At 41.0% G+C, this 27,310-nt stretch overlaps 1 protein-coding gene and 2 pseudogenes across 1 annotated transcript; 2 read left to right on the forward strand and 1 right to left on the reverse strand.

Moving 5' to 3' along the window:
• Window positions 1–2,978: 2,978 nt before the first annotated feature.
• LOC116527446 lies at window positions 2,979–16,732 on the forward strand (annotated as a pseudogene).
• A 336-nt stretch (window positions 16,733–17,068) lies between these two features.
• On the forward strand, window positions 17,069–17,798 carry LOC116527426 (protein FAM183BP). The gene has a single exon (XM_032244458.1). It carries the CDS (start codon window positions 17,140–17,142, stop codon window positions 17,545–17,547), a length of 408 nt encoding a protein of 135 aa, XP_032100349.1. The 5' UTR covers window positions 17,069–17,139; the 3' UTR covers window positions 17,548–17,798.
• A 5,883-nt stretch (window positions 17,799–23,681) lies between these two features.
• On the reverse strand, window positions 23,682–24,550 carry LOC116527427 (annotated as a pseudogene).
• Window positions 24,551–27,310: the final 2,760 nt, after the last annotated feature.

Here is a 27,310-nt window from a genome sequence, read left to right on the forward strand (position 1 = left end):
TAGGTATCTCACATAAGTGGAATTATACAATATTTGTCCTTCTGTGACTGGCTTACCATTTATTTATTGATGGTTGCTTCCATCTTTTGGCTGTCATAAATTAATGCTGCTATGAACATTAATATATAAATATTTGTCCAGGACTCTGCTTTAAATTCTTTTGGGTCTATCCCAGAGTGGAATTGCTGGATCCTATAGTAATTCTATTTTGAAATTTTTGAGGAATTGCCACACTGGCTGCACCATGTTACATTCTCACAGCAATGCATTAAGTGTTCCAGTTGCTCCACATCCTTGCCAACACTTGTTATTGTCTGAGGGTGTTTTGGGCTGTTTTTTTGTTTTGTTTTGTTTTATAAAGAGCAGTTCTAATGGTTATGATGTGGTATTTCACATCATAGTAATAGCAGTTCTAATGGGTATGATGTGGTATTTATAACCATTTCTAATGGTTTTGATTTGTATTTTCCTTATGAGAGTCACTAAGTTTTTGGATGACTGGTTACCTAGCAATAGAATACCTGAACATGAATTAATCACATTTCCCTTTAGCACTGCCTACAGCAGACAGGCCTGTCTTTACAGAAATTGTTTGTTTGTTTGTTTGTTTGTTTTTTTATTGAGACAGTCTCGCTCTGTCACCCAGGCTGGAGTGCAGTGCACAATCTTGGCTCACTGCAACCTCCGCCTCCCAGGATAAAGTGATTCTCATGTCTCAGCCTTCTGAGTAGCTGGGATTACAGGCATGCACCACCATGCCCAACTAATTTTTGTATTTTTAATAGAGACAGGGTTTTGCCATGTTGGCCAGGCTGGTCTCAAACTCCTGGCCTCAAGTGATCCACCCGTCTCAGCCTCACAAAGCGTTAGATTACAGGCATGAGCCACCACGCCCAGCCAGAAATCATTTTTTCCTTTAGTCACTCTAGAACAGTCTCCTCTGCCTCTCACTCTTCACATCCCTTAGCAGATACTACAGGTTCTAGTCTCTACTTCCAAAGGAACACCCCAATCCACCTCTCCTCTATAACTCACTAGTGCTGTTCTGATTTAGTTCTTTGTGACTTTACACTTGGATTTAGTGTACCCATGAAGTAATTCTTTCTCAGGATTGATTACAAAATTGGTTTTTGCAAATCTTGAGAAAAATTGGTGAAGAAATTGAGACACTGGAAAAAAAGTATTATAATTCTGTGATGATTGAAACTTAACAATCAACAAAGAGATCATTACTGTTTCAAGGGGATCCATTAACATTAAGAGCAGGAAACCCCTACCAGAGAGTCAAAGGGTAAGATCAACATTTTGGGGAATGGGGATGGGAGTGTGTAGGAGGGACATCATCCTCATCCAATCCAACAGTCCGGCTCATAGCAGTTGCCATGTTCCAAGAGTGTGCTATGGTCTTATCTGCTGCAAACAAGGAGCCCTTCATGCAAACCAAAATAAACATGAAGAAATGTATACTTATGGTTCACTTTACATAAATCTTATGAGGGAGATTCCAAGAAATAATACAATTTGAATATAGAATGAGTGTTTAAGTTGGCAATTTTGAAACTTGATTCTGTCTAGTAGTGTTAATCTTGCTAGGAGATCCAAATGTTAGGTTATTTGAATACTACTTACTTGTATACCCTGGTATTTTCCAGTGTTTGAACATTAGCTGTAAGCTATAGTTGTTTATAAATACTTTAACAGAAGAAATGCAAAGAAAAGAAGATATGAATATTGTTTTATAATGCTCCAGTGGGAAATTAGAAATGAATAAAAAAATCGGAATTCGCAAACCAATATAGATTATAAATTTCAGTAACAAAACCAAATTCAGGGCGAGTAGACAAAATATTTTCATTCCAATGAGACAAAACTTTTCATTGGATTAAAAAGGATTAAACTTAAATGAAACAGCAACTGCCCTAATATCCAACTTCAGGTTACTCTTGAGTGCATTCTTAATTAACAAATGTCAATGTGACATGAAATTAATTTTTTCTACATCTGGAATGTTTGTCATGAAACAAAAACTGAGGCTACTAAGTAGGACAGTTGGTGTTTGGTATATTTAAAATTTCCATTTTAAGAATTAATAACTTTTTAATATTAAATATGGTATTTAAAACTTTTTTTTTTTTTGAGACAGAGTCTTGCTCTATGGCCCAGGCTGGAGTGCAGTGGCATGATCTCAGCTCACTGCAACTTTCACTTCCCAGGTTCAAGTGATTCTCCTTCTTCAGCCTCCCAAGTAGCTGGGATTACAGGTGCATGCCACCACACTCAGCTAATTTTTGTATTTTTTTAGTAGAGATGGGGTTTCACCTGGCTAATTTTTTATTTTTTGTTTTTCTAGAGACAGGAATTCGCCATGTTTTCCAGGACGGCCACGCATTCCTGAGCGCAAGTGATCTTCCCACCTCAGCCTCTCAAAGTGATGGGATTTCAGGCATGAGCCACCCTGCCTGGCCAGGTTTCATTATTTGCTTAGCTGCAACTCTTCCAAAGTTATACAACCTCTATGAGCCACATTTCTCCCTGCTTTCCTCTCTGGGTTTCTGTTACTTCTAAAAGACTCACAGGGAAAGTTCTAAAATTGGACCAATGGGACATTTTTAGCTCCTAGCGGGCAGATTTTTCCCCAGAGCTTGAGAAAGTTCCTGTAGTTCCAGTGTTCAAGATCCCAGGCTTGTTGCCAGGTAGTTCCTGTGCTGGTTGTTAGTTACACATAGTCCAGGTAAAATGAAATTTTGTTCAAGGGACACTGCTTTCTGTTTTCCGAGGATGCTAGTAAGTGATCACTCCTTCCATATTGATGTGACTCATGTCTGTCATGTAATTTATATAAAATACCACAGTGATTCACATTTATACACAATTGCAGGGCATTTCTTCATTTGTCACAAAAAAGTTATCCACATGCATGAACTTTAAAAAAGTAATTTATATCTTCCCTTGGAGTCATAAAAATTTTTAAAAACAATATGTCGAGTGAAATCTTTCTACATATGGGACATCCACTTGCCAAACGTCACTTCTTCGTAATTGTAAACACCAACACTGAACAGAGAGAATCTCCGGCCATTGAGATCTACCCAAAAGGGGGAGACAGTATGGCTCAGTGGTGAGGGGCGCAGGTTTCAGAGGTAGACATTTGTGTTATGCTGGCCCTATCATGTATAATAACCTGTGGGATCTGGGACAGTTCACTTCACCTCTTGACACCTCAGTTTCTCCCTGTAAAATGGGGATAACAATGCCTGCCTCCAAGACTTGTGGTAAGGATTTAAAAGGTTTGGCCTGGAATAGTGAGTCATAAATGTCATTTCCTCATCTGTTTCTGGATGTGTTTAAGATTTCTTTTTCTTCGTTGTCCTTTGTATGTTAATCAGAAACAGTCATTTTTTGCTGCTTTCTGCTCCTGAGGTCTCTGTCTCTTGGGGAGTCCTCTCATTCACAAGTGTTCCAAATCTTTTGAACACCCTTTCCACCTTTAACTAGTTCCCCACTGTGGAAAGTCTACCTTCCTGAGACAGACTTCAGAGAAATTATAGCCCGCCAATCAGATGCGCCTATGAGATGGCTTGATTCGGAATGCAGGGTGGTCCTATTTGAAGCCACCTGGTCACACTCAAAGCCAGTCAGGTATGATAGCTAAAGCTCCAAATAAAGCTAATCCCTTCAATCACATAAGGCCTCCCTATCACACTCAGCAGGGAAACCCATTCCAATTCTGTCTTCCTCTCCCCATAAGGCCTCATTGAAGCCCACTGGCTGCCATCCATGCCCTGGGGACTCAAGCACAGATTCCCTCAGCCCCACTTGGTTCAGCCAGAATGATCCAGAGAAGGGAAGGGAGCTGGTTACCCAATAGACAGAGGTCCTTCACACCTGTGAGCAGCCCTAGGCATATCTGCTGTGTGTTACCATGTGACAGAGTGATTGTCCCTTTCTTCATTATCAGCGGACCCTTTCTGTTATGCTAGTCTTGGCACCTGCAGGATCATGGAAAAATGTGGAATTGGTGGGCGCAGGGGAGATGAGAGCAGAGACTCACCCCATCAAGCTAGATTTTCTTTTTTTTAATTTTTTTTCCATTTATTTATTTTATTGCATTTTAGGTTTTGGGGTACATGTGAAGAACATGCAAGATTGTTGCATAGGTACACAAGTGGCAGTGTGATTTGCTGCCTTCCTCCCCATCACCTACATCTGGCATCTCTCCCCCTGCTATCTCTCCCCAACTCCCTACCCCCCACCGTCCCTCCCCTCTATCCCCACAACAGAGACCAGGTGTAGTGCTCCCCTCCCTGTGTCCATGTGTTCTCATTGTTCAACACCTGCCTATGAGTGAGAACATGCAGTGTTTGATTTTCTGCTCTTGTATCAGTTTGCTGAGAATGATGGTTTCCAGGTTCATCCATGTCCCTACAAAGGACACAAACTCATCGTTTTTGTTAGCTGCATAATATTCCATGGTGTATATGTGCCACATTTTCCCTGTTCAGTCTATCATCAATGGGCATTTGGGTTGGTTCCAGGTCTTTGCTATTGTAAACAGTGCTGCAATGAACATTCGTGTGCACGTGTCCTTATAGCAGAACGATTTATAATCGTTTGGATATATACCTAGTAATGGGATTGCTGGGTCAAATGGAACTTCTGTTTCTAGGTCCTTGAGGAATCGCCACACTGTCTTCCACAATGGTTGAACTAATTTACACTCCCACCAACAGTGTAAAAGTATTCTATTTCTCCACATCCTCTCCAGCATCTGTTGTCTCTAGATTTTTTAATGATCGTCATTCTAACTGGCGTGAGATGGTATCTCAATGTAGTTTTGATTTGCATTTCTTTGATGACCAGTGATGATGAGCATTTTTTCATATGTTTGTTGGCCTCATGTATGTCTTCTTTTGTAAAGTATCTGTTTATATCCTTTGCCCACTTTTGACTGGGCTTGTTTGTTTTTTTCTTGTAAATCTGTTTTAGTTCTTTGTAAATTCTGGATATCAGCCCTTTGTCAGATGGGTAAACTGCAAAAAATTTTTCTCATTCTGTTGATTGCTGATTCACTCTAATGACTCTTTCTTTTGCTGTGCAGAAGCTGTGGAGTTTGGTTAGGTCCCATTTGTCTATTTTGGCTTTTGTTGCCAATGCTTTTGGTGTTTTGGTCATGAAGTCCTTGCCTATGCCTATGTCCTGAATGGTTTTGCCTAGATTTTCTTCTAGGGTTTTTTGTTGTTAGGTCTTATGTTTAAGTCTTTAATCTGTCTGGAGTTAATTTTAGTGTAAGGTGTCAGGAAGGGGTCCAGTTTCTGCTTTCTGCACGTGGCTAGCCAGTTTTCCCAACACCATTTATTAAACAGGGAATCCTTTCCCCATTGCTTGTTTTTGTCAGGTTTGTCAAAGATCAGATGGCTGTAGACATGTTGTGTTGCCTCCGAGACCTCTGTTCTGTTCCATTGGTCTATATCTCTGTTTTAGTACCAGTACCATGCTGTTTTGATTACTGTAGTCTTGTAGTATAGTTTGAAGCCCGGTAGTGTGATGCCTCCCGCTTTGTTCTTTTTGCTTAGAATTGACTTGGCTATGCGGGCTCTCTTTTGGTTCCATATGAAGTTTAAGGTGTTTTTTCCCAGTTCTGTGAAGAAGGTCATTGGTAGCTTGATGGGGATAGCATTGAATCTGTAAATTACTTTGGGCAGTATGGCCATTTTCATGATATTGATTCTTCCTAACCATGAACATGGAATGTTTCTCCATCTGTTTGTGTCCTCTCTTATTTCGTTGAGCAGTGGCTTGTAGTTCTCCTTGAAGAGGTCCTTTACGTTCCTTGTTAGTTGTATTCCTAGGTATTTTATTCTCTTTGTGGCAATTGTGAATGGCAGTTCATTCTTGATTTGGCTCTCTTTAAGTCTGTTATTGTTGTATAGGAATGCATGTGATTTTTGTACATTGATTTTGTATCCCAAGACTTTGCTGAAATTGCTTATCAGTTTCAGGAGATTTGGGGCTGAGACAATGGGGTCTTCTAGATATACAATCATGTTGTCTGCAAACAGAGACAATTTGACTTCCTCCTTTCCTATTTTAATACTCTTTATTTCTTTTTCTTGCCGGATTGCTCTGGTTAGAACTTCCAGTACTATATTGAATAGGAGTGGTGAGAGAGGGCATACTTGTCTAGTGCCAGATTTCAAGGGGAATGCTTCCAGTTTTTGTCCATTCAGTATATTGGCTGTTGGTTTGTCGTAAATAGCTTTTATTATTTTGAGATACGTTCCGTCAATACCTAGCTTATTGAGGGTTTTTAGCATAAAAGGCTGTTGTATTTTGTCAAAGGCCTCTGCATCAATTGAGATAATCATGTGGTTTTTGTCTTTGGTTCTGTTTATGTGGTGAATTACGTTTATAGACTTGCGTATGTTGAACCAGCCTTGCTTCCCTGGGATGAAGCCTACTTGATCATGGTGGATAAGCTTTTTGATGTGCTGTTGCAATTGGCTTGCCAGTATTTTATTGAAGATTTTTGCGTCTATGTTCATCATGGATATTGGCTGAAGTTTTCTTTTCTTGTTTAATCTCTGCCGGGTTTTGGTATCAGGATGATGTTGGTCTCATAAAATGATTTGGGAAGAATTCCCTCTTTTTGTATTGTTTGGAATAGTTTCAATTAGGAAATATTCTTCAAAATTTTAAATTCTGAAAACAGCTGTCTGCCTAGTCATGCAATTTTCACCACATTATCCGAGTTTCCTGTTTAGAACTATTTATTTCCTTAACTTTCATTTCCCACTTGATAAAAATGTGATCACAATTGTGACCTGAAGTGAAAGGATGCAGTGTAGTTGAACCAGTTAGAAGCTGATCGGATGGGCTTGTGTTTGGCTATGACAGAGCAGCTGATCATCTGACTTACTCAAGTCTAAAAGCTAGAAAAAAAACACCACCTCCAAGACTCCCATCAAAAAACAAAACAAAACTGTTTAAAGGTATCAGAGCTTAGGAGAGAGAAAAGAAAGTCATGGAAGTGAGCTGGGCCTCCTCCAAAGCTTTGTATCTGCAGAGCATTTGCCAATCCACACTGCGGTAGAGGCCCAACAGAGTTCAAAGTGAATCAGAGGCTAACACAGTCTCACAAGCCTAGGCAGGCCCAAATTGCTCAGGGCTACCAAGGCAGCTAGGAATTAAGGAGCGAAGTTCCTGAAGTGAAGGGAACTTGCAGAGGAGGGAATTTCCTAGTCTGCATGGAATTTACCGTTGAGGCATTTGAGGGTACCTGAAGTTGCATATTGCAAGTGAGAAACCAGGAAGACTAAGACTGGTGCTGCCATTCAAGAGCTCACTGCCTACATACGCACTCCCAATGGCACAGCAACTGATAACTAATAGATAAACCAACCCACAAAAATGACAAGACATCAGACCATAAAACTGAGGAGCACAATTGAGTTGAACTTCTGCAACCAAACTCCAAGGAAGAAAGAAAATATGATAGAAACCTATATTGTAAAACACGTAGAGGCAAATTAAAAAAGAAATGAGAGGCTGGGTGTGATGTCTCATGCCTCTAAATCCCAGCACTTTGGGAGGTTGAGGCAGGAGGATTGCTTGAGGCCAGAAATTCCAGAGTTCAAGCCCCCATCTCTAAAAACAATTTTTGAAAAATTAGCTGGGCGTAGTGGCACGTATTAATAGCTATAGTCTCAGCTATTAACACTAGTTGAGGTGGGAGGATTGCTGGAGTCCAGCTCAAGGCTGCAGTGAGCTATGAACGCACCACTGCATTTCAGCCAGGGTGACGGAGTAAGACAATGTCTCAAAAAAAAAAAAAAAAGAAAGAAAGAAAAGAAATGTGAAAGACCGCTATGAAGAAAACAACTAAAGATATGGAAATACATAAATAATTGAATAATGAAATGAAGTGATATTCCTGATTTCTGGTTGGAAAGAGAAACTATAAAGGTACCAATTCTTCCCACATTCATCTATTCGGTATTTAACACAACTGCAATCAAAATCCCTAAAGATTGCTTTTAAAATTTAATAAAAACAAGTTCTAAGTTAATATATAAGAATAAACCTCTGAGCGATTAGAAAGAAAACCTGTGAGAATGTTAAGGAAATGTTTGAAAAAGACAGTTATGAGAATAGCAGAAATTAAAATGCATTTTAGAACTAGAAGAACAGAAATAGGTAGCAGTAGATGGATTAAAGACATAAATGTAAACAAGCCACAAAATGCACACTGTAGTAGTTTAAGCCAAGATAATGTAGGTGAATATATATAATGATTTTCCTTTTTATTGTACAAGCTTTGATTCATTTTGTATTTTCTTTGGATTTAAGAAGTGAGATAGAAATTAGGCTTTATTTTTCCCAAGTAGTTTGCTATTGATTGAATTCCCACACCTATTCTAAGTGATCCTTTCACATACCAATTTCCTATGATTCATTTATTGTCTAGTCGTTTCCCTGTACTATTTTAATTTCTATGGTTTTACGTGTTTTGATGTGCAAAGGGCAAACCTATCTCATTATTTTTTATTTTTAGAATGTCTTCTGGCTATTCTCAGTTATATATTATTTTACATGCCCTTTTAAAAATAAGTGTTTTTGTTTGCAACTGCATTTAATATGTTGGCAGATTTGAGAAGATGGGTGATATAGTTTGGCTGTGTCCCCACCTAAATCTCGTCTTGAATTGTAGCTCCAATAATTCCCACTTGTTGTGGGAGGGAACCAGTGGGAAATAATTGAATCCTTTGGGTGGTTTCCCTGATACTGTTCTTATCTTAGTGACTAAGTCTTATGAGATCTGATGGCTTTAGGAGGGGAAACCCTTTCACTTGGTTCTCATTCTGTCTTTGTCTGCTGCCATGTAAGTTGTGCTTTTTGCCTTCCGCCATGATTGTGAGGTCTCCCCAGACATGTGGAACTGTGAGTCCATTAAACTTCTTTTTCTTTATAAATTACCCAGTCTTGGGTATGTCTTTATCAGCAGCGTGAAAACAGATTAATACAGTGGGACACCTCTACATTATTGAATCTTTGGGTCCAATCAGAAAGATATGTTTATATTTTTCTTAAAGGAGGTATATTTTCAAAGAAAGGGATAGAATGTTTATAGGTTTATGTATATTTATCTGTATCTATTTACATATATGAATAATACTATATATGTAACTGTATATAATACAGCATTATTCAGCTGTAACAATTTTTTATGGTGTAATCTGTCAATGACTGGAAGAGATTTATGTCACTATGCTTGTATTATTGTCACATTCTATATTTTCAGCAGGGTTCTTACAGGTCATCCTTGACTGCTTTACATCTGATTTTCATAAAACTTAAACTTTTATATACTTTTAAATGACTTTTGATTCCTCTACATCAGCTCTGATGTGCTGAATTCAGACTTTCCTACATGAACTGACATCAAAACTCCCTGAGTTGTTTTTCATGGTGGGGGTGCCTGTCAGCCAGCCAACAGTCCACTTCCCTTTTTTTTTTCTTTCAGCACAGACAGGGTCTTGCCATGTTGCCCAGGCTAGTCTCAAACTCCTGGCCTCAAGCAGTTTTCCTGCCTCGGCCTCCCAAAGTACCGGGATTACAGATGTGAGCCACCGTGCCTGGGTAAGAGTCTACTTCTGATATTGTCACTGTGTTGTCTTATGAAATTATCTGAATATTAATTTGATTTCACCTTCATTATTTTATTAAAATGATTGCAACCTGGAAACATAAATGGGTTGGTGCTAGTGGTAAGAACTGTAGCTTTTTCATAAGATTAATTCTAATGCAGTAAAGATGGAATTCATCAGAGGTAGCCAAGTAGCAAATCCTGTTTCCTTCAGGCATTTATTATGAAAGTAAAGCAAAATTAATGAAACTACATGAACTACATCGAAACTATATTAATAAAGTTGATTCTCTGGAACATCAGTGTCCAGTGGAATATAATACAAGCCACATAGGTAGTTTTAAATTCTCTAGAGGCTATATTAAAATATTAAAAAGACACACATGAAATTAATTTTATGATACACTTTAACACAATGTATTCAAAAAATTATCATTTCAGCATAAAATAAATATAAAAAATTACTAATAGGCAATTTACATTTTTTTTCATATTAAGCCTGAAAAAGTTGGTACTTATTTTATACTTACAGCATGTCTCACTTCAGACACTCCATGCTCTCAGGCACTCTGCAGTACTGACGTGTGGTCAGTGACTGTTGTAATGGAGGGTGCAGACCCAGAAGTTAAGGTAGTTAGAAATTTTACCACACAGTAGCTCTCTTGGAATGAAATTCGCTTTGTAACTTAAAGGGTTTGTCAGCTTTGGCATATTACATTTTCACAAACTTTTTCAAGAATATCTTATAAAAAGAACTGCTCACATGATGTTTTCATGCTATGGCTTCATGGCAATTAGGAATCTCTAATGAACTTGACTTTTCAACCACATAAAGTTGTAAACCAAAAATAAAATTCTAAGGGCCCCCCCCAACCATCTGAATGGACTTCATAGGTGTGTGCCGGGCGTGGTGGCACACACCTGTAATCCCGGCTACTTGGGAGGCTGAGGCAGGAGAATCGCTTCAACCCAAGGTGCAGAGGTTGCAGTGAGCCGAGATTGCGCCACTTCACTCCAGCCTGGGCAAAAGAGGAATACTTCATTTAGGAATACTTCATTAAAAAAAAAAAAAAAAAATCTTCTACTCCTGCTCTGAAACTTGCCCTGGACTCTTTTTCTGCTGTAAGCCCTTCAGTCAAATTCTTTCTTCTGAGGAGGCAAGAATTAAGGTTGCTGCAGACCTGTATGGATTCACTGTCAGTAATTTGGATACCCACTGCCCCTAACGCCCCCGCCTTCAAGTTGTTATGCCTTTCTGGACCGAACCAATGCATATCTTAAATGTATTTGGTTGATATCTCATGCCTCCCTAAAATGTGTAAAACGAAGCTCCACCTCAACCACCGTGGGTACATGTTCTCAGAATCTCCTGAGGGCTGTGTCACAGGCCATGGCTACTCATATTTGGCTCAGAATAAATATCTTCAAATATTTTACAGAGTTTCACACTTTTCATCGACAAAGTAACACTCTTTGGCAAGTTTTCCCTGACACATTTTGCCCATCTGTTTATTTAAAATTTTGATTGCACTTGTTTTAGGAGTATGTCTTGTAGACGCTAAAAATTACAGATGCACTGTTTTAATTGTATCTAAGACATTAACTCATTGGGTTTAATTGTGTGATTCAATACATGAGTAAATATCATTTGTAGGTATTATTACCGGAGACAGTTTCACTTTCATTTTGTTTAAGTATGCTTTCTTATTTTGTGTCTTTGCCATGTGGCCTGTATTTTGTTTTTTAGGTCATCTCACTCTTCTCCCTGTGGTAATTTGACAATTATTAAGACTGATCTTATTTCAACTTTAAGTAACATACTTAAAAGTGAACATTCCGAGTCATCTTCATTCAACCTCATAAAGCAAAACAAAATGTACTTACTTCTCCCTGTGGAAGATGAGGGCACTCACCCACTTAGACTTCCTTCTATAAGCTTCAAGATTGTGTCAGACCATATTAGGGTTTTTATTTGTCCATTACTGTTATTTTTTACATGATATAGCTTTTCTCTAAATACGTATAACATCTTCATTCTGTATTGTGAATGTTATTTTTCTATGTTTAAATACTTTGCTGTTTACTGTCAGTCAGGCGTGGCCACCTAATTTTTAAGGTCTAGTTCAAAATGAAAAGGTAGGGCCTTGGTTCAAAAATTATTAAGAATTTTGAGATGACAGCAGCAGAGCATTAAGCCATGTGGGGCCCATTTCGGCACAAGGCCCTCTGCAACCACATCCTAAGTCCAGGAAGACGGCCCTGCTGCTGTCTTTGCATGCCACTTCCTCATTTGTCACTTAGTTTGACTTATCATTTGGTAGACTAGGTATAGACTTTGCACCAGTTCCTGCCCTGCTGGCCCTCACAGTCCTTCCTCACCTTTCCCCTGCTGTGCTACAAGTCATAGGTTCTTGATTCAGCTGGTTTTTCAGCTGTATTTGGCTGACAGGAATGTCTGGCAAGAAATTGGAAGGAGGGAGGAAGGTGAAGCAGAATCTTTTTTCCCAATCCATCCCTCAGCATCTCAGGTACCAGCTCCCCATTGTGTAAAGCACTATCTCCATCCCTATGGGGCAGGCCTGCCAGGATTCTAGATCCCTTCAGGCCACTCTGGTCCTTGTCCTGACCCCTTTGTCTAGTCAGCCAAGGGATGCTGGGCTAATCTTGAAGCATCTTAATGTCATTTGTTATCTTAGCTCTTACATGAACAGTGAAACTAAATTCCTTCATTCAATTCCTCCTGTTTCAAATACTCATGAGAAATATACTTCCTGAGTTTATACAAAGAAGAGATGGCTAACTGTTACCTTCATATGCAAATGTCAACCTAGCATGATATAAAATTCATGAGCCGCCTGTGTTTATTTTACTAAAGTTTGGAGCAGTGCTTCTCATACGTGAGCCATGCATCTGAATCACCTGGAGGGCATATAAAGACACTGATTTCTGATTTCTGAGTTCCACCTCCAGAGAACTGAAATTAGTATGTCTGGGATAGTCGTCCATAGTGGTCCAGGATTTATTTGGCATTCTTTTTTTTTTTTTTTTTTTGAGATGGAGTTTTGCTCTTGTCGCCCAGGCCGGAGTGCAGTGGTGTGGTCTCTACTCACTGAAAACTCTGCCTCCTGGGTTCAAGAGATTCTCCTGCCTCAGCCTCCGGAGTAGCTAGGATTATGCACCCACCACTTTTTGTATTTTTAGTAGAGGTGGAGTTTCTCCATGTTGGTCAGGCCTGTCTCAAACCTCTGACCTCAGGTCATCCACGTGCTTTGGTGTCCCAAAGTGCTGATTATAGGCTGAGCCACTGCGCCCGGACCAGGATTTGGCATTCTAACAAGATCCCAGGTGATGCTGAAGCTGCCAGCCTTACAGACCACATCTGAGTGACATTCCTCTGAAACTTGCTCCATTATTTAATGCTGCTTAGAAAAAGTCTGAGTTCACCCTCAGTTTTTTAAGCTTAATAGTGACAGGAGTATTCATAAGGCTATCCTTAACCTTGTAGTTTAGCAGCTTTTCCAGAATGTTGTGGCATTAGCCACCCATTGTAAATTTTCTGTTTGATCTGATGATTCCTACCTTCCTTCATTTTAGAGAAAATGTCTTCCTTTTTTTCTTTCTTTCTTTCTTTCTTTCTTTCTTTCTTTTTCTTTCTTTCTTTCTTTCTTTCTTTCTCTATTATACTTTAAGTTATGGGGTACATGTGCAGATCGTGCAGGTTTGTTACAAGTGCCATGGTGGTAGTTTGCTGCATCCATTACCCTGTCATCTATATTAGGTGTTTCTCCTAATGCTTTCCCTCCCCAATCCCCCTACCCCTGCTATTCCTCCCTTAGCCCCCCCAAATTTCTTCTAAAATATTTTTCAGAATATATTTGTTTCCGTTTCTTCTGTCCTCTCTTTGAGGCAGAACCACCAAACTATCCATATGTTGGCCTCCACTATGGCTCCCTCATGCATGTTGGTTCTCCCAGCTTTCATGTACTTTGGGAGAAGCCCTGCTGAGCCCAGCTCTTCAAATAATTGATGGATTGGGAATGAAACTAGGCACTCTGTTAACTTTGTCCTCACATACATTTCTTCAAAATCTGTTGTCTACTTAGTGGAAAGTAACTCAGCTCAGCCATGGGTCAGGCTGCTTGCAAAACCTGGATCTGCATAATGATAAGTTCACGCAGGCACCTGCTATTTCTTGATCCTGCCACTGGTGTCATTCTGCAGTGAGGAACTGAGCTCATTTCCTTTCTTGGCTTTCTCGGATTGTTAAGCTCTGTTCTCCAAATTGAAGGGACCTTAGAAAGATCTTCAAAAGTTCCTGTGCTTTCTCTTCCCTCACTGCCTACAACATGCTCTGTGGAACTACATGTTGACTCTTCCTTCAACCTGGTCAAAAGTAAACAATCTATTGGCTGTCGTTTACAATCAATGTGATATGGTTTGGCTGGGTCCCCACCCAAATCTCATCTTGAATTGTACCTCCCACAATTACCACATGTGGTGGGAGGGGCCTGATGAGAGGTAATTTAATCTTGGGGGTACAGGTCTTTCCTTTGCTGTTCTCATGATAGTAAGTCTCATGGGATCTGATGGCTTTATAAAGGGGAGTTCTGCTGCACATGCTGTCTTGCCTGCCACCATGTAAGATGTACCTTTGCTCCTCCTTTGCCTTCTGCCATGATTATGAGGCCTCCCCAGCCACATGGAACTGTGAGTTTATTAAACGTCTTTTTCTTTGTAAGTTCTTTGTCTTTATTGGTAGCCTGAGAACAGACTAATACACAGTAAGAATAGAGAACACACTTGTTTTCTGAATAAACAAAGTTTTCTGCATTATGCATTAACATTTTTGTTCATTTAGGTGATTATAAAGAAGGTGTTACTTTTTATTTCCCAGTAAGTTTTATTTCCTAGTTTAAAGATAACTCATAAGGAGCAAGAGATATTCCATTATGAAGAGAGAAATAATGCAGCGTGGTTTTCAAGGAGTCAGAAGGAGCAAGGAGAACATATAAACCACATTCTTACTCTGAAGTACTTCAGAGTTTGACAGAATAAGTGGTTTCTACTTGAGATACAAGGGAAGCAATGTCCGCAAGAAAAATCCAAGTTACAGTTAAAGCAAGGAGAGGCAAGGAACTGTCAATAAAGAAGCAGTCGATGGAAAAAGGGAAGTTTGCTAATCATGTGGCTGGATTTCTGAAGCACAACTGAAAGTTTTATGCAGCACAGGAGGTAAAGAGTATTGGGCTAAGGGAGAAAATTCAGAATCTTATGGTGATACAAATGCAGGAGAGAACAGGGGACCAAAGGAGCCTATGATTTGAATGGCATTCAAAGAAACCAGGAATGCTCAGCAGAGAGAGTTGCTACTGCAGACAAAGGAAAGGGGAGGGTACAGCAGCTTCCTTCATCATATCTGATGGAGTTAGGCATCTCACGTAGTGAGCAAGAAGTCCAAATCTAATCAGTAGGTGCTCAGGAGTGGGCAGTTATCCTACCAGCTTGGACCCTGTGTTTCTGGTTCCAGCAAAGATTAAGGCATCAAACCAAGGGAGCACAGAGACCGAGAGGTAAGCTACAAAAAGTACAGCTCTTCTCTGAGGCATCCCCTACAAGATCCTGTCCAGAGACACAGGAGGAGGCAATGATGCTGGTCAGCGCTCTGTGCCATTTTGTGCTCCCTCCTACCTGCCCCCTCTTCTTGGCCCAAGTTCTAGTCCTACCTGCCGACCCACCCCCTGCCTGCCTGTGGTCATTCCCTCTCTGGTCTTTAGTGTCCTCACTGGTAAAATGAACATGACATCTCTAATCATGCGTATTCACACAGTGAGGTAGATAATGTGAAAGGGCTTTGAACACTGTAGTAAGGGAAAGAGACTAGGATACTGACTTCCCATTTCCCAATTCCTACTTCAGAACTGCTCTTCTAGGCCCCAGCCCCCTACCTCTACATTAATTAACCCTCCTCTCCAGGGCCATCTACATTAGCCCCTTGATCACTCTTGGCCTATGGAGGGTCAAAACTATATGTATCCCAAGAGCAGGGACCAATATTACAGCCCCTATTTATTTTCTTTTCATTTCCCATGATCACTCTTAAACCAAGAAACTGAGACCATTTCCCTGATTGGTGAGGCCTCCTTGCTAGAACAAAAGGGAGCATATATGCTTCATAATAAGCATTCTGTGATGAAATGTCCCCAGGAGATAAATGTGCGTTTCATAATAGGCATTCTATGGAATGTCCTGAGGAGATAAATGCTGGAGTCGGCCTCGGCACATCTCAGTTACTCATTTTGACTCGTTTGGACAAGTGAGTTTCTACAGTACTCATTTGGAAAAATGACCAGAAAGCTACCTCCGATTTCTCAGCCTCAACCCCGGGCTCCATTTCTTTCTGTTCGTTCCCGTGCTCGTGTTCCAGCCCTCCTTCCTTCCCTTACTCCTAAAACTTCCTGCCGTAAGCCTCCTCTCCAGGGCCATCCACGTTGTTCAGTCTTCCAACCTACCCGTTTGCCCCAGCTGACTGAAGTCGCCCCTTCCCAGTACCCTACCTCCCTGAACTCCCTGTCCAGCTCTTCCTCTGTTAATTCCCGAGCATCCGTGTGCCAGCGCCCTACTTGCAAGTCACCCCTTTCCCAGTTCCCCCCTATCTTTCCCCCTCACCCTTCTCGTAGCCCTTCTTACTAGTCCCCCGTACCCTAGTCCCCACCCCCTATCCAGCCACCCACAACCAGACCTGACGGATTACAAATCTCACCCTGGAGAGATGGTTTCCGTCCTACTGGGGCAGTTCTCAGGTGGTTCAGAATTGCTGAGACAGTGGATTCCCAGCAGTGACCTGGTGGACACAGGGAATCCAAGACCATGGCAAGCGAACACTGGGCCTGGCCTGCGCCTTTCCTCTCCTGCTTGGGCCGCCAGACTGCACAAGCCTCTGCATTTGAACTGGTTTCTCCACTGAACTTGGTCTGTAACCACAGAGCAAACTGCAGGACCGGGGCAGAGAAGGTAGAGGGATGAAGAGCATCGAATCTGTTATCAAGGAGGGAAGTGATTGGCCAACGTGAGGTCCAGTTCTATGTGCTTTATCTTTTCGGTCTGCAACTTGATGGCAAGCCTTTTTCCTGGCAGTACCCAGAGACGGTTCTAGTAACGAGGCTGGGTTCGTAGGTGCCAGAGTGCTGTCATAGGAATGCCGTTGCCTGGAGAGTAGTGGGGTGCCGTTGCCTGGAAGTGATTGGCCAACCTGAGGTCCAGTTCTATGTGCATTGTCTTTTGGGTCTGTGACTTGATGACAAGCCTTTTTCCTGGCAGTATCCAGAGGCGGTTCTCATAACCAGGCTGGGTTCGGGGAGACCAGAGCGGTATCCTAGGAACGCTGTTGCCTGGAGACGGAGAGGAACACCGTTGCCTAGAGACAGCGGAAGGCCCGAGGCCAAGCAAGCGGTGAGAGGACGCAGAGAGCACCGGACCCACTGAGCAGCTCCAAGGCCATGGCGGGACGCCCGAAGGAGAGGGTGGTCACAGATGAGGTCCATCAGAACCGGATCTTGCGGGAGCTGTACCTCAAAGAGTTGCGAACCCAGAAACTCTACACACAGTACCACGTGAATCCCCTGCGCAAAGTTCACAGGATTACGAGGAAGCCCATGTCTTGGCATGATAACCTGGAGGAGCCTGCAGATGCTAGGTTTCTGAATCTCATTCACCACGCTGCCCAGGGGCCAATGAAGAAGTACCCGGAGGCACAGACTGAAAACCAGGAAATTGGGTGGGACTCAGAGCCCTTGATCGACCCAGAACGCAGTGACCACAGGCTGAACCACTTCAGGGTCTACAATGACATCACTCTGTACAAAGCTAAAATGTGGAGCTTGGGAGAAGATGATCGCCACAAGTAGCATCTCAGCGGTGGAGTCAGTCCCTGGAATTAATGTCCTAAGTATCCACTGCCTAGAAAAGTAAATATTATTTTAACCCCCCCCGCCCCCTCTTCCAAAATTCATGGATAATGGCAAAAATTAGGAAGCATGAAAAATATGCAGAAGAAGGAAATAAAAACTGACATTATCTCACCATATGGAAGTGACTAATGTTAGCACTTTAAACATTTCGTTTTTAAAATTGACAATAAATTGCATATGTTTATTGTGTACAATGTGATGTTTTGAAAAATGTATACATTGTGGAATGGTTAAATTGAGTGACTTAAAATCTATTCTCTTAGCAAGTTTCAAGAATACGGTATGTTCTTACTAACTGCAGTCACTACAGTGTAGACAGCTCTCTTGAACTTATTCCCCCATCTAACTGAAATTTTGTATCCTTTAACCAACATCGCCCAATTCCTAACCCTAACCCCAGGTAATCACCATTCTAATGTCTACTTCTATCAGTTCGACTTTTTTAGATTTAGAAAATGTGGTATGCCTACTTAATGGAATACAATTCAGCCTTAAAAAAAGAAGGAAATCCTGTCATTTATAGCAACGTGGATGAACTTGAAGGACATTATGTTAAGTGAAATAAGCCAGGCACAGAAAGACAAATACCACATGATCTTACATGGTGAATCTAAACATGTCAACATTTTTGCACACTTCTATATTTTTCTGTGTATTTCAACTTATTGATCTTACATTTTGATTAATAGAAGATTGTAAGCATATATTTTCAGACAGGTGGAGAGAACTGGCAGAATATAATGCTACTTACATGGCATGAACAAAGATTTGATTATGCCTTTTGTCCCAGTGTAATTATGAATAGGGCCTTCCTTCACCCTCGAAAGTCTTAGTGTAAGCAAGGCTGAAGAAAGTTGGGGGAAAGGGTAGAGTTTTACAAGGAAGTTAAGGAAAGTTAAGATAAAGTAAGTTGAACAAAAATAGTAAAACATTATACTGTCAGTTTTGAAGCTACCAAAATAAATTTAACAATATTTTAAATAATGCTAATTAATAATTTAAAATTTGGGGGCCAGGCACGGTGGCTCACATCTGTAATCCCAGCACTTTGGGAGGCCAAGATGGGCAGATCACGAGGTCAGGAGTTCGAGACCAGCCTGGCCAACATGGTGAAACCCTGGCTCTACTAAAAATAAAAAAATTAGCTGGGCAGGGTGGCATGTGCCTGTAATCCCAGCTACTCAGGAGGCTGAGGCAGGAGAATTGCTTGAACCCCGGAGGCAGAGATTGCCGTGAGCTGAGATCACGCCACTGCACTCTAACCTGGACAACAGAGTGAGAATCAGTCTCAAAAAAAATAAATAAAATTTGGGAAGGAGCAGAAAGCAGGAGGGAGAAGTCTTAAGTGAGTTAAGTTCTCATCTTAGATGTTGCCCAAACAGGAACAATGACTCCACATAATAACACCCAGCTACTCAATGGAACTGCTCTTATGGAAACTCCATGGCCACTTCACACTATCCCTTCACACTTCTGATGTTGAGAACTACAGTCTAGTTTATACCTAGACCGTAGAACCTCATCTCTACCCACAGACTGGCTAGAGCATGCCATGGTCCCAACGTGCTAATTTTTTTCTAAGTTTTACCTAAGCAGTATGTTTGCTTAATAAAAACTAGGTCACATACGGGTTCTTAGTTTCAAGAGAGTATAGGAAATGAAATATAGGGTTTTTTGTTTGTTTGTTTTGTTTTGTTTTTTTAGTTTGCTAGCTTCTGAGTACGGGAAGGCAATAGGAGCTGTTGGAGTTTGCACTGAGTGAGCCAATTTGCAGGATTTGCCGTCATCTACTAGCCTAAATAACACCTGTTGACAATATTTTAAAAAGTAAATATTGTACATCCATAAAATGAGAAAATTTATACAGTAGAACAGGCATAAAATAAAAGGTAAAAACTGCTTTTTATTACCCTTTTCATTCTCTCTTTTTTTATTAGTTATCTATTGCTGCACAACAAATTACCCCCAAATTTAGCAGCTTTAACATAACAAAGCATTATTATGTCACAGTCCTCAGGGGTCAGAAGTCAAGCGGCTGCTTACTTAGTTGGTTGTCTCTGGCACGAGGTCTCTGAAGAGGTTGCAGTCAAACTGTTGACTGGAGCTTCAGTCTCATCTAAACACTAGATGAAGGGAAAGTCTTTCAAGCTCACTCATCTGGTTTTTGGCAGAATTTAGTTTCTCATAGGCAATGGATCAAGGTCCTGAGTTGTTCATAGACTGTTTCCTGCAGGCCTCTCCTGGTTCCTTGCCACAGGAGTCTTGCATAGGGCAGCTCACATTATGGGAATCGGAGTCCCTCTGAGTGAGCAGATGAGAGAAAACGGAAGAGAAAACACCCAAGGTGGAAGTTACAGTCTTTCTATAACCTCATCTTGGAAGTGACATCCATTGCTTCTGCTGAATTCTGTTCATTAGAGGCAAGTTAGTAAGTCCAGTCTATACTGGAGCGGAGGGAACTGCACAGTGGGGTGAACACCAGGAGGTGGGGGTGTTTGGGGGCCATCTTATAGAGACGGCCCGTCATGTCCCTTTCACCCAAAAGCAACCACTGTTAATAGTTTCTTATCATTCCTCTCAAGGAAAAACAAAAAGAATTGGATTTAAACCAATTATCCAAGAGTAACCTGGAAGTGTTCCAACAGTTACTGCTAAGATCTAAATGTCAACCATTCCTAAGTAGCATAAATGTCATCCTAGCCAAGTAGACCAGATGAGCATTGAAACTCACAGCTTGCATTCAAGTAAAAAAGGTAAACAGTATAGCAGAGGTAACATGGTGAAAGTGCTCGAGCATGTGTTTACATTTTCACAAATGAAAAAAAAAATCAACCATAGGACATATGGGCAATGCCTTTTTGAAAAATAAATTTGCTCAGAAAACATCTTCAACCCTGCCTCCACAAGCATTGACAGAGAAGCAAAGTCACTACTCCATGATGCTGGTGTGCTCTTAGTCCATTGTATAAATGACAGAGACTGGTGTCTGCTAGGCCAGGTACCACACCTGGCCTCACTCAGTAATCACAGCCAGCTTGCAAAAGTGGTATTAACTCCCCTTCAAGATGAAGAAACTGGTTCTGAGATGTAAGTGACCTGCTGACATTCCAAGCCAAAGGTCTATCTGGTTTCAATGCCTTTCTTCTGTCCACTTTACTCTCCAATGGCCAAGGTCTGTTTTGGCCTCTCTTCATTACTGATTTTCAAACTGTTCCTCAACTTGAGTAGGCAGACAGTTTCCTTTATCTGCTTATTCAGAAGGAGAGCTTTCAGCTTTCACCTGCCAACTCTTCTCCAATATGAACAAGGATTTTTGAAATAAGGACCACAGGCTTCTCATCTGGTTCCAATCCATCTAGATATGTGATGCCTCACAAGGTCTGTTTCTCTTACAAAGAGTAGCAAATATTTAGAAATCATTCTTAAGCTATGTACACAAACAGCAGGACATTAGGTCCTGGCTTTTGTCCTGTTTGAATTTAAATTAAGAAAGCAACTAAAAATAGATGGAAGGCTCAGCTATTTGGGGGATAAAATCTACCACAAATAACACTTGCAGACAATGTCCAAACATAACCAATAAACCATGTAATTATGTTAGAGAGACTGCTGGGAATTTGAAAAGACTAGACGCTGTTTGATTTTAAATTTGAACTATCGCTGTCTTTAATGTGTTACATAACACTTCATGATTAAGCATTCATTTAACAAATATTTATTAAATTTAGTACCAGGCAGAAGAAGTGAAAAAATAAACAGAAGCATCTTTGGGATTCTAGAAGCCTAGGAAACAGAGTAAGATGATCATATAAAAATGTATACCGTACTCTTAGAAGGTATTTATTCTAAAATTCTTAGGTTTTCATAAGGTACTTCCACCAGACCATGCTAAGCTTTTCTCCACCTTTCCCTCCCCTCGGCCCTTCACTCAGGGTCAGTCACAGTGGATTATCTGATGAAGAGTTTAGAAGAGAAAAATGGACTTCTGTCTTTGCCTTTCTTTCTCTCCCCTCACTCCATTCCTACTGTTAAGCTCTCTGCTACTCTTCTTCCAGGTAGCAGCTTAGTGAGGCAGGTTCTTCCCATGTGGAGGGAGTATAGTTTAGACAGAAAAGTGGGGTACTAAGCCCCCATGACCACACATAAGTCTGACCTGCCAGAGTGCAGTCTATCCGTAATGGAGCTGGTATTTTCATTTCCATCTGATGTCACTGAATGTACATCCAAGTTATCTGGAGTCATCGTTAAAACTAACAGTCGTCTTCACCTCAGGCTCAATGAATCTCTGGAGGTATGGGAATTCAATAATGTGTCTCTCTTTGAACTAAGCAAGGAAGAGTGATGTTACTTTCTGTGCCTCTTAAAACTCCAAGAAAAAACAAGATTTGTGTTAAGTATTATAAGTGCTGTAAGACACCCACCTCTTCACAGTGGACGAGTAAGGACCTCACAGAGCAGATGTTACTGGGGCTAAATGTTGAAGCATCTGGAAGTATAAAGGCAAGGAGGGCAAGAAAAAACACTCTAGAATATGAAAAGTCACTGCATGAAAGTACATGTCACAGTAGGAAAATGGAAAATAGTCTGTGTGGCTTCAGGGTACAGTGGGCTGCAGGAGGTGGTGAAATGTGATTGGTGCTGCATTGTGAAGGGTCTTGTAGGGACAGCATTATTCAATTCCTCTACCTGCAGGGATTCAGCAAGCCTGAGATGGAGACCACTATGTGTTAGTTTTAAAGACAACGCCAGATAACTGGGATGTACATGCAGCTTCGGGAACCACTGTTTTCCAGGCTAAGGAGGGTGAGCTTCATCTCATCCATCCATAATGCAAGGTCATCAGAGGGATCTGTAGAGGGATGCAGATGTGATCAGTGTGGTGGCAAAAACAGGTAAGGAAACTGCTGTAGGAGTTCAGACTGGAGGAAATGAAAGGCAAACCACAGCAGTTGGAAAGAATGGGAATAGAGTCTAGGTATGATTTTGAGGAAAAAGAGACAGGACTCTGGCCAGATGTGTGGGTAAGGCATGTGGTGCTGAAGGAGGATGAGGAGGACGTGAAAGAGAGAAGGTGGGTGGTACCATGTGGGGATATTTTGTCCCATAATCCTGCATCTCACTTCATCCCTCCTCTTATTCATCCTCATGGAAGAAAGAGTGGCTGATCTCATCCGATCAGATCTGAGCAGCCACTCTTTGGACCAAGCTTCACTACTGGATTCGGTTCTTGCATTGAACAGTGCTGCAGCTCCGCCCCGTTTTCTCTGATACACTGTGCCTGGGTGAATAACGCAGATTTGCCCTTTTCTCTGCAGACTGGATAAAAGGGTCCTTGAGATTCATGGGAGGAAAATAGGTGGAAGAGCTCTTGTGTGGTCATCCAGATCTAAGCTACAATCTGCATGTCAGCTTTTCAGCATCTGAAGTGTGGAATCAGTAGGGTAACTTTTCATCCAAATTTGTCTGGGAAAGACCTGGCTAAAACATGACCAGGCTATCTTTTGTCCTAAGTATTTCTGTTTTAAAGTAGTGCTATTAGTAGTTACATTAAAATAAGCTGGGATGGGTTTGGTAGACCTGCACTTTGTACTTCTGTCTGCTGCCATGATCTCAGCTAGGCATGGGTGATTTGCCTATGCAGTGAGCATAGTTTTCATATTAACAAGTGAAAATAATCAGAGATAACCTATTACTCTTCCCCATAGGTATACAGATGCAACACCGTTTACATCTCCTTTTTCATGACAACACATACTGCTTTCACTGATAACATGTTCTCAGCTACAAGCAGCTAGTGACATCTTCCTCCTCCCCTCTCTGCAATGGTGAAGTATTTTATGTGAATTGCCTGTGTACCGGTGGGCTGTGCCTTGGCCCACGTTTTGAGGTACAGGATGCACAAAGCCTTCCACATGACTAGTCATCAAAGTTAATAGGTGATGTGGGACATATGCAGAGGAAGTAGAGGCTGAATAGTCTTGCTAGAGAACACATAGAATAAAGTCTGTGTGGTTTTGGCACACTGATTTTATTTTTATTTTATTATTATTATTACTTTTTATTTTATTTTATTTTTTACTAGGCAAAGAACTTTATTAACCTTGGTTTCAAACTTGATTCACAGGCTTCTTCGTCTTAATTAGCTGCAAAGAATGAATTGTGTATAAGCAAAAAACTGAAAAGAGCTGCAGTGTCCAAGGGGCCCGGGCTTAAAAATATTAGAGATCTAGATTTTATCAGATCCATAAACAAAAATTTCTTAAAAAGCAGTCGTAATATAAAATAGCAGCTCCCAGTAACTTCTTAAAGTTTTATCTTCAGAAGTTGACTCAGTTCAGTTTGCCTCATTCTTGGAAGCCTCATCAAAATTCTCCACAAGATCTGGAACTTCATCATCCTCCTCCTCTCCAGTAGCAAGTGGTGCTTTTCCATCGACAGATTGTTTGGGCAGAGCTTCAGCCAGCCTCCTTAAACTAGTCGGACTGTCTGCCCCAAGCTGGTTTAAGATGCTGGGTAGCATTTCTGTCAGCTGTGTTGTCTCAGCATTGCCTGTAATGGTGAAAGTGTTCGCTGCCAGAGATGCCTGAACTTTAGGGTTGTTAAAGTGGATCACTGTTCCTTGATTTGTAAACATATTCACCTCTTCAATACCAGAGATATTGTTTACTCCTAACTTCTTTAAGGAGAACTGAAGTTTTTTATCATCTGCTGTGGCTGTCCTATGAACCACCTTCTTCTTTCTGCCAGCAGTTCCTTTCCCACCAATGCGCACTTGTGCCTGCAGTTTGGCAAGTTTTTCCTGGTTCATGATTGTTTCTTTCATCTTGTCGGAGCAGAAAAGGGGTCACGTGGGGGACTAAGGTTGGTGCTCAAGAGATCTTGGGTGGACCAGCTGAGATTAGGTGCACACACGCGGGGATGCAAGATGGCAGCTAAAGACTTTTATTTTATTATTTAATAATATTTGTTTAATTGAAAAAAATTCACATCAGCAGCTTAAAATGTTGAAGGTAAATGTTTAATGAAAAATTAAGTACTGAATTTTCAACTACTGAAAAAGAATCAACTGTTTGCTGCTTGTCAATTTCTTGCCTCTATGCTTCAGATTCATATTTTCTGCCAGCTCATTGATAACCCGTCTGGGCCTTGTATATATTTTCTTTTGCTGGCTGGCACCATACTAAGCTTTGTAAGTAGAGGCCCCTCGAGAGACATTTCGGGAAGAGGGGGTTTACTTCCTGGTTCCAGTGTGACTCACCCACATCTAAAGGGGGCACTTTTTTTTTTTCTGTTTCTTCACTGCTAGGTTCCTACAGATGCAGCTTTCTGCATCCCTCAACTCAAGCAGTGGCATTCCGGTCAGGAGACCCTAAGAGAGTGGCCTACCCAGCTTGCTGCTCCTTGCACCCCTTCTTAAGCCCCAATCATGCGCACACGTGTGGTCCCGTGGGGATGGTCATCTAGTGAGCTGCCTGCCTGACCTTTATCCCATCCAGCCAGCCGTCAAGCCCAACCCAAGCCCTACTCATAGTGTGGTAGATTCCCACACAAGGTGGCCGTTTCAGCTCCCAGTTCCAGCAGCAGCTTCAGCAGTGTCCTGCTTCCCTCAAGGTGCCTGATTCCTTCTGTGTGCCACCCACCAGCCTTGGCTCACCTTTGGCCTGAAGGGTTGACTCTGGGCCCCCTGAAAATTGAAAGGTGACATTCCCCAGGCCTCGCTCCTATGGTGGCATCCAGACTCTGCCCACTGGCCCATCAGCCTTAGCTCATCTGCTCATAAACAGTTGTTCTTGCTTGTGTGGCCACTGTGGACCAGCTCTGGCCTGGGCCACCCAGCAACCTCTCCACTGTCCACACCCTCTTCAATGAATTCTGAACCTACCCTTGGGGTGGGAGCCTCTCCCAAGTTGTTCTTTTTTGATATATTTCCGTCAGCACTTTAGATTTCTTTTTGGATCTTCATAGTTGCTGTCCTACCATAACTTAATCGTTCTTTGTATTAAATTATGAGTAGGCACACCTTTTCTGTAAAGAGCCAAATAGTAAATATTTTAGACTCTGTGGGCCATATATCTGTGTCATGACTACTCACCTCTGCTGTTGTAACACAAAAACAGCCATAGACAATAAGCAAATGAATGGATGTGGCTGTGTTGCAATCACACTTTATAAGTGCAGGTCCGATTTTAGCCTGTGGTCACAGTTTGCTGACCCTTGTATAAAACTTCTTTTATTTAAGCTGCTTCTTGATTTATCTAGACTGATACTAGTTCAACATCAAAAACTGAAGCAGAGGTGGTCAGTGAGTGCCCTGCTCAAACCTTCTCAGTTTATGTGCTAGCTAGAACGTGTGTATTTGTCAGTAGAGCGCCAGTCACAGCTGTTCTAACTCACTTTCCCAACCTAGAAGGGCAGAAGTACTTGGGGAACTACCCGCAGGAGCATTTCTTAGCCAATAATTAAAAGGAAAGAGGGGCATCAATGCCCTGGCTCACTGGCCCCTTGCCTGGGATAGTGTTTTAATGGGATATGTAGAGCTTTCTACAAGGCTAAGCCCATCATGTTAGCTAGCTTAGGAACAGCTTGTTACTGGCTGCCTTCGCTTCTAACGTCACCTTGCCACTCTCCTGATGGTTTCCTGAACCTCTGAATGAACTATGCACACTCAGTCCTAGCCTCAATGTCTGTTTCTCAAGGAAATTCAAATAAGAAAGGGATAAGTCTTTTGCTGTACTAATATAAATACAAATTTTGACGTCATGCAGTTGTGGTAAAAAAAAATTTTCTTACTAAATTAAGAAACCTGTGGAACACATAATTCACAATTGCTTTCAAACATATTGCTATCAAAATAACAGCTCTACCTGTGAAAATGTTCAAATATTTTTGCAGATACCAGTGCAATTGAACTGCATTGTATGTGTGAGTGTAGGCTGAGTGAAAACTAAAAACGCTGATGAAAAGGCAATACACACTTTTATCCTTTGTTACCCATCATCAGCTGAAGTTTAGAAATGTTTGAGCCTTTAAAGAATTACTTTGCATATCAAATTAAGTAGTATCTTGCAAATGGTATGGAACTTCTGTGTGATTAAGCAATCTAAAATTTATCTACATTTTGTTCCAAATATTTAACAAATGTAGCCCAATTTCAGCATTTGAAGTTTTTTTTTTTTTTTTTTTTTTAAACTGCAGTTTGAAAACAATACTTGCAGACAAAAAACTGTTGAAGTGTTTCCTTGATAAAGCAATAGAGAAACTGGAAAAACTAAACAACAAGAGCTTTAAAAAGTATGATTTCATTTCAAAATTATATGATTATATTTTGCAATACTTTGCTTTGTAGGTAACATCTACTAATTTTACATCATCTAAGTTTGAATTTCTTATAAAAGAATCATAGATACATATTACTTAAAGAGTTTATCTTTTAATTTTGAGAAATAATAAAAGGAAAAACCAAAGTAAACTACATCAAATTTAAGAACTTTCATGCATCAAAAAACACAACAGAGTAAAAAGGCAACCCACAGAATGGGAGAAAATATTCACAAATTATGTTTCTGATTAGGGGTTAATATCCAGAATACATAAAGAACGTCTACAATTCAACAACAACCACAACAAAAACTCAGTTGAAAAATGGGGCAAAGGGCTTGAGTAGACATTTCTTCAAAGAAGACATACAAATAACCAATAA

Source organism: Sapajus apella, unplaced genomic scaffold (genome assembly GCF_009761245.1).
Source record: "Sapajus apella isolate SASKATOON/1434 unplaced genomic scaffold, GSC_monkey_1.0 scaffold54, whole genome shotgun sequence".
Classification (NCBI taxonomy): domain Eukaryota; kingdom Metazoa; phylum Chordata; class Mammalia; order Primates; family Cebidae; genus Sapajus; species Sapajus apella.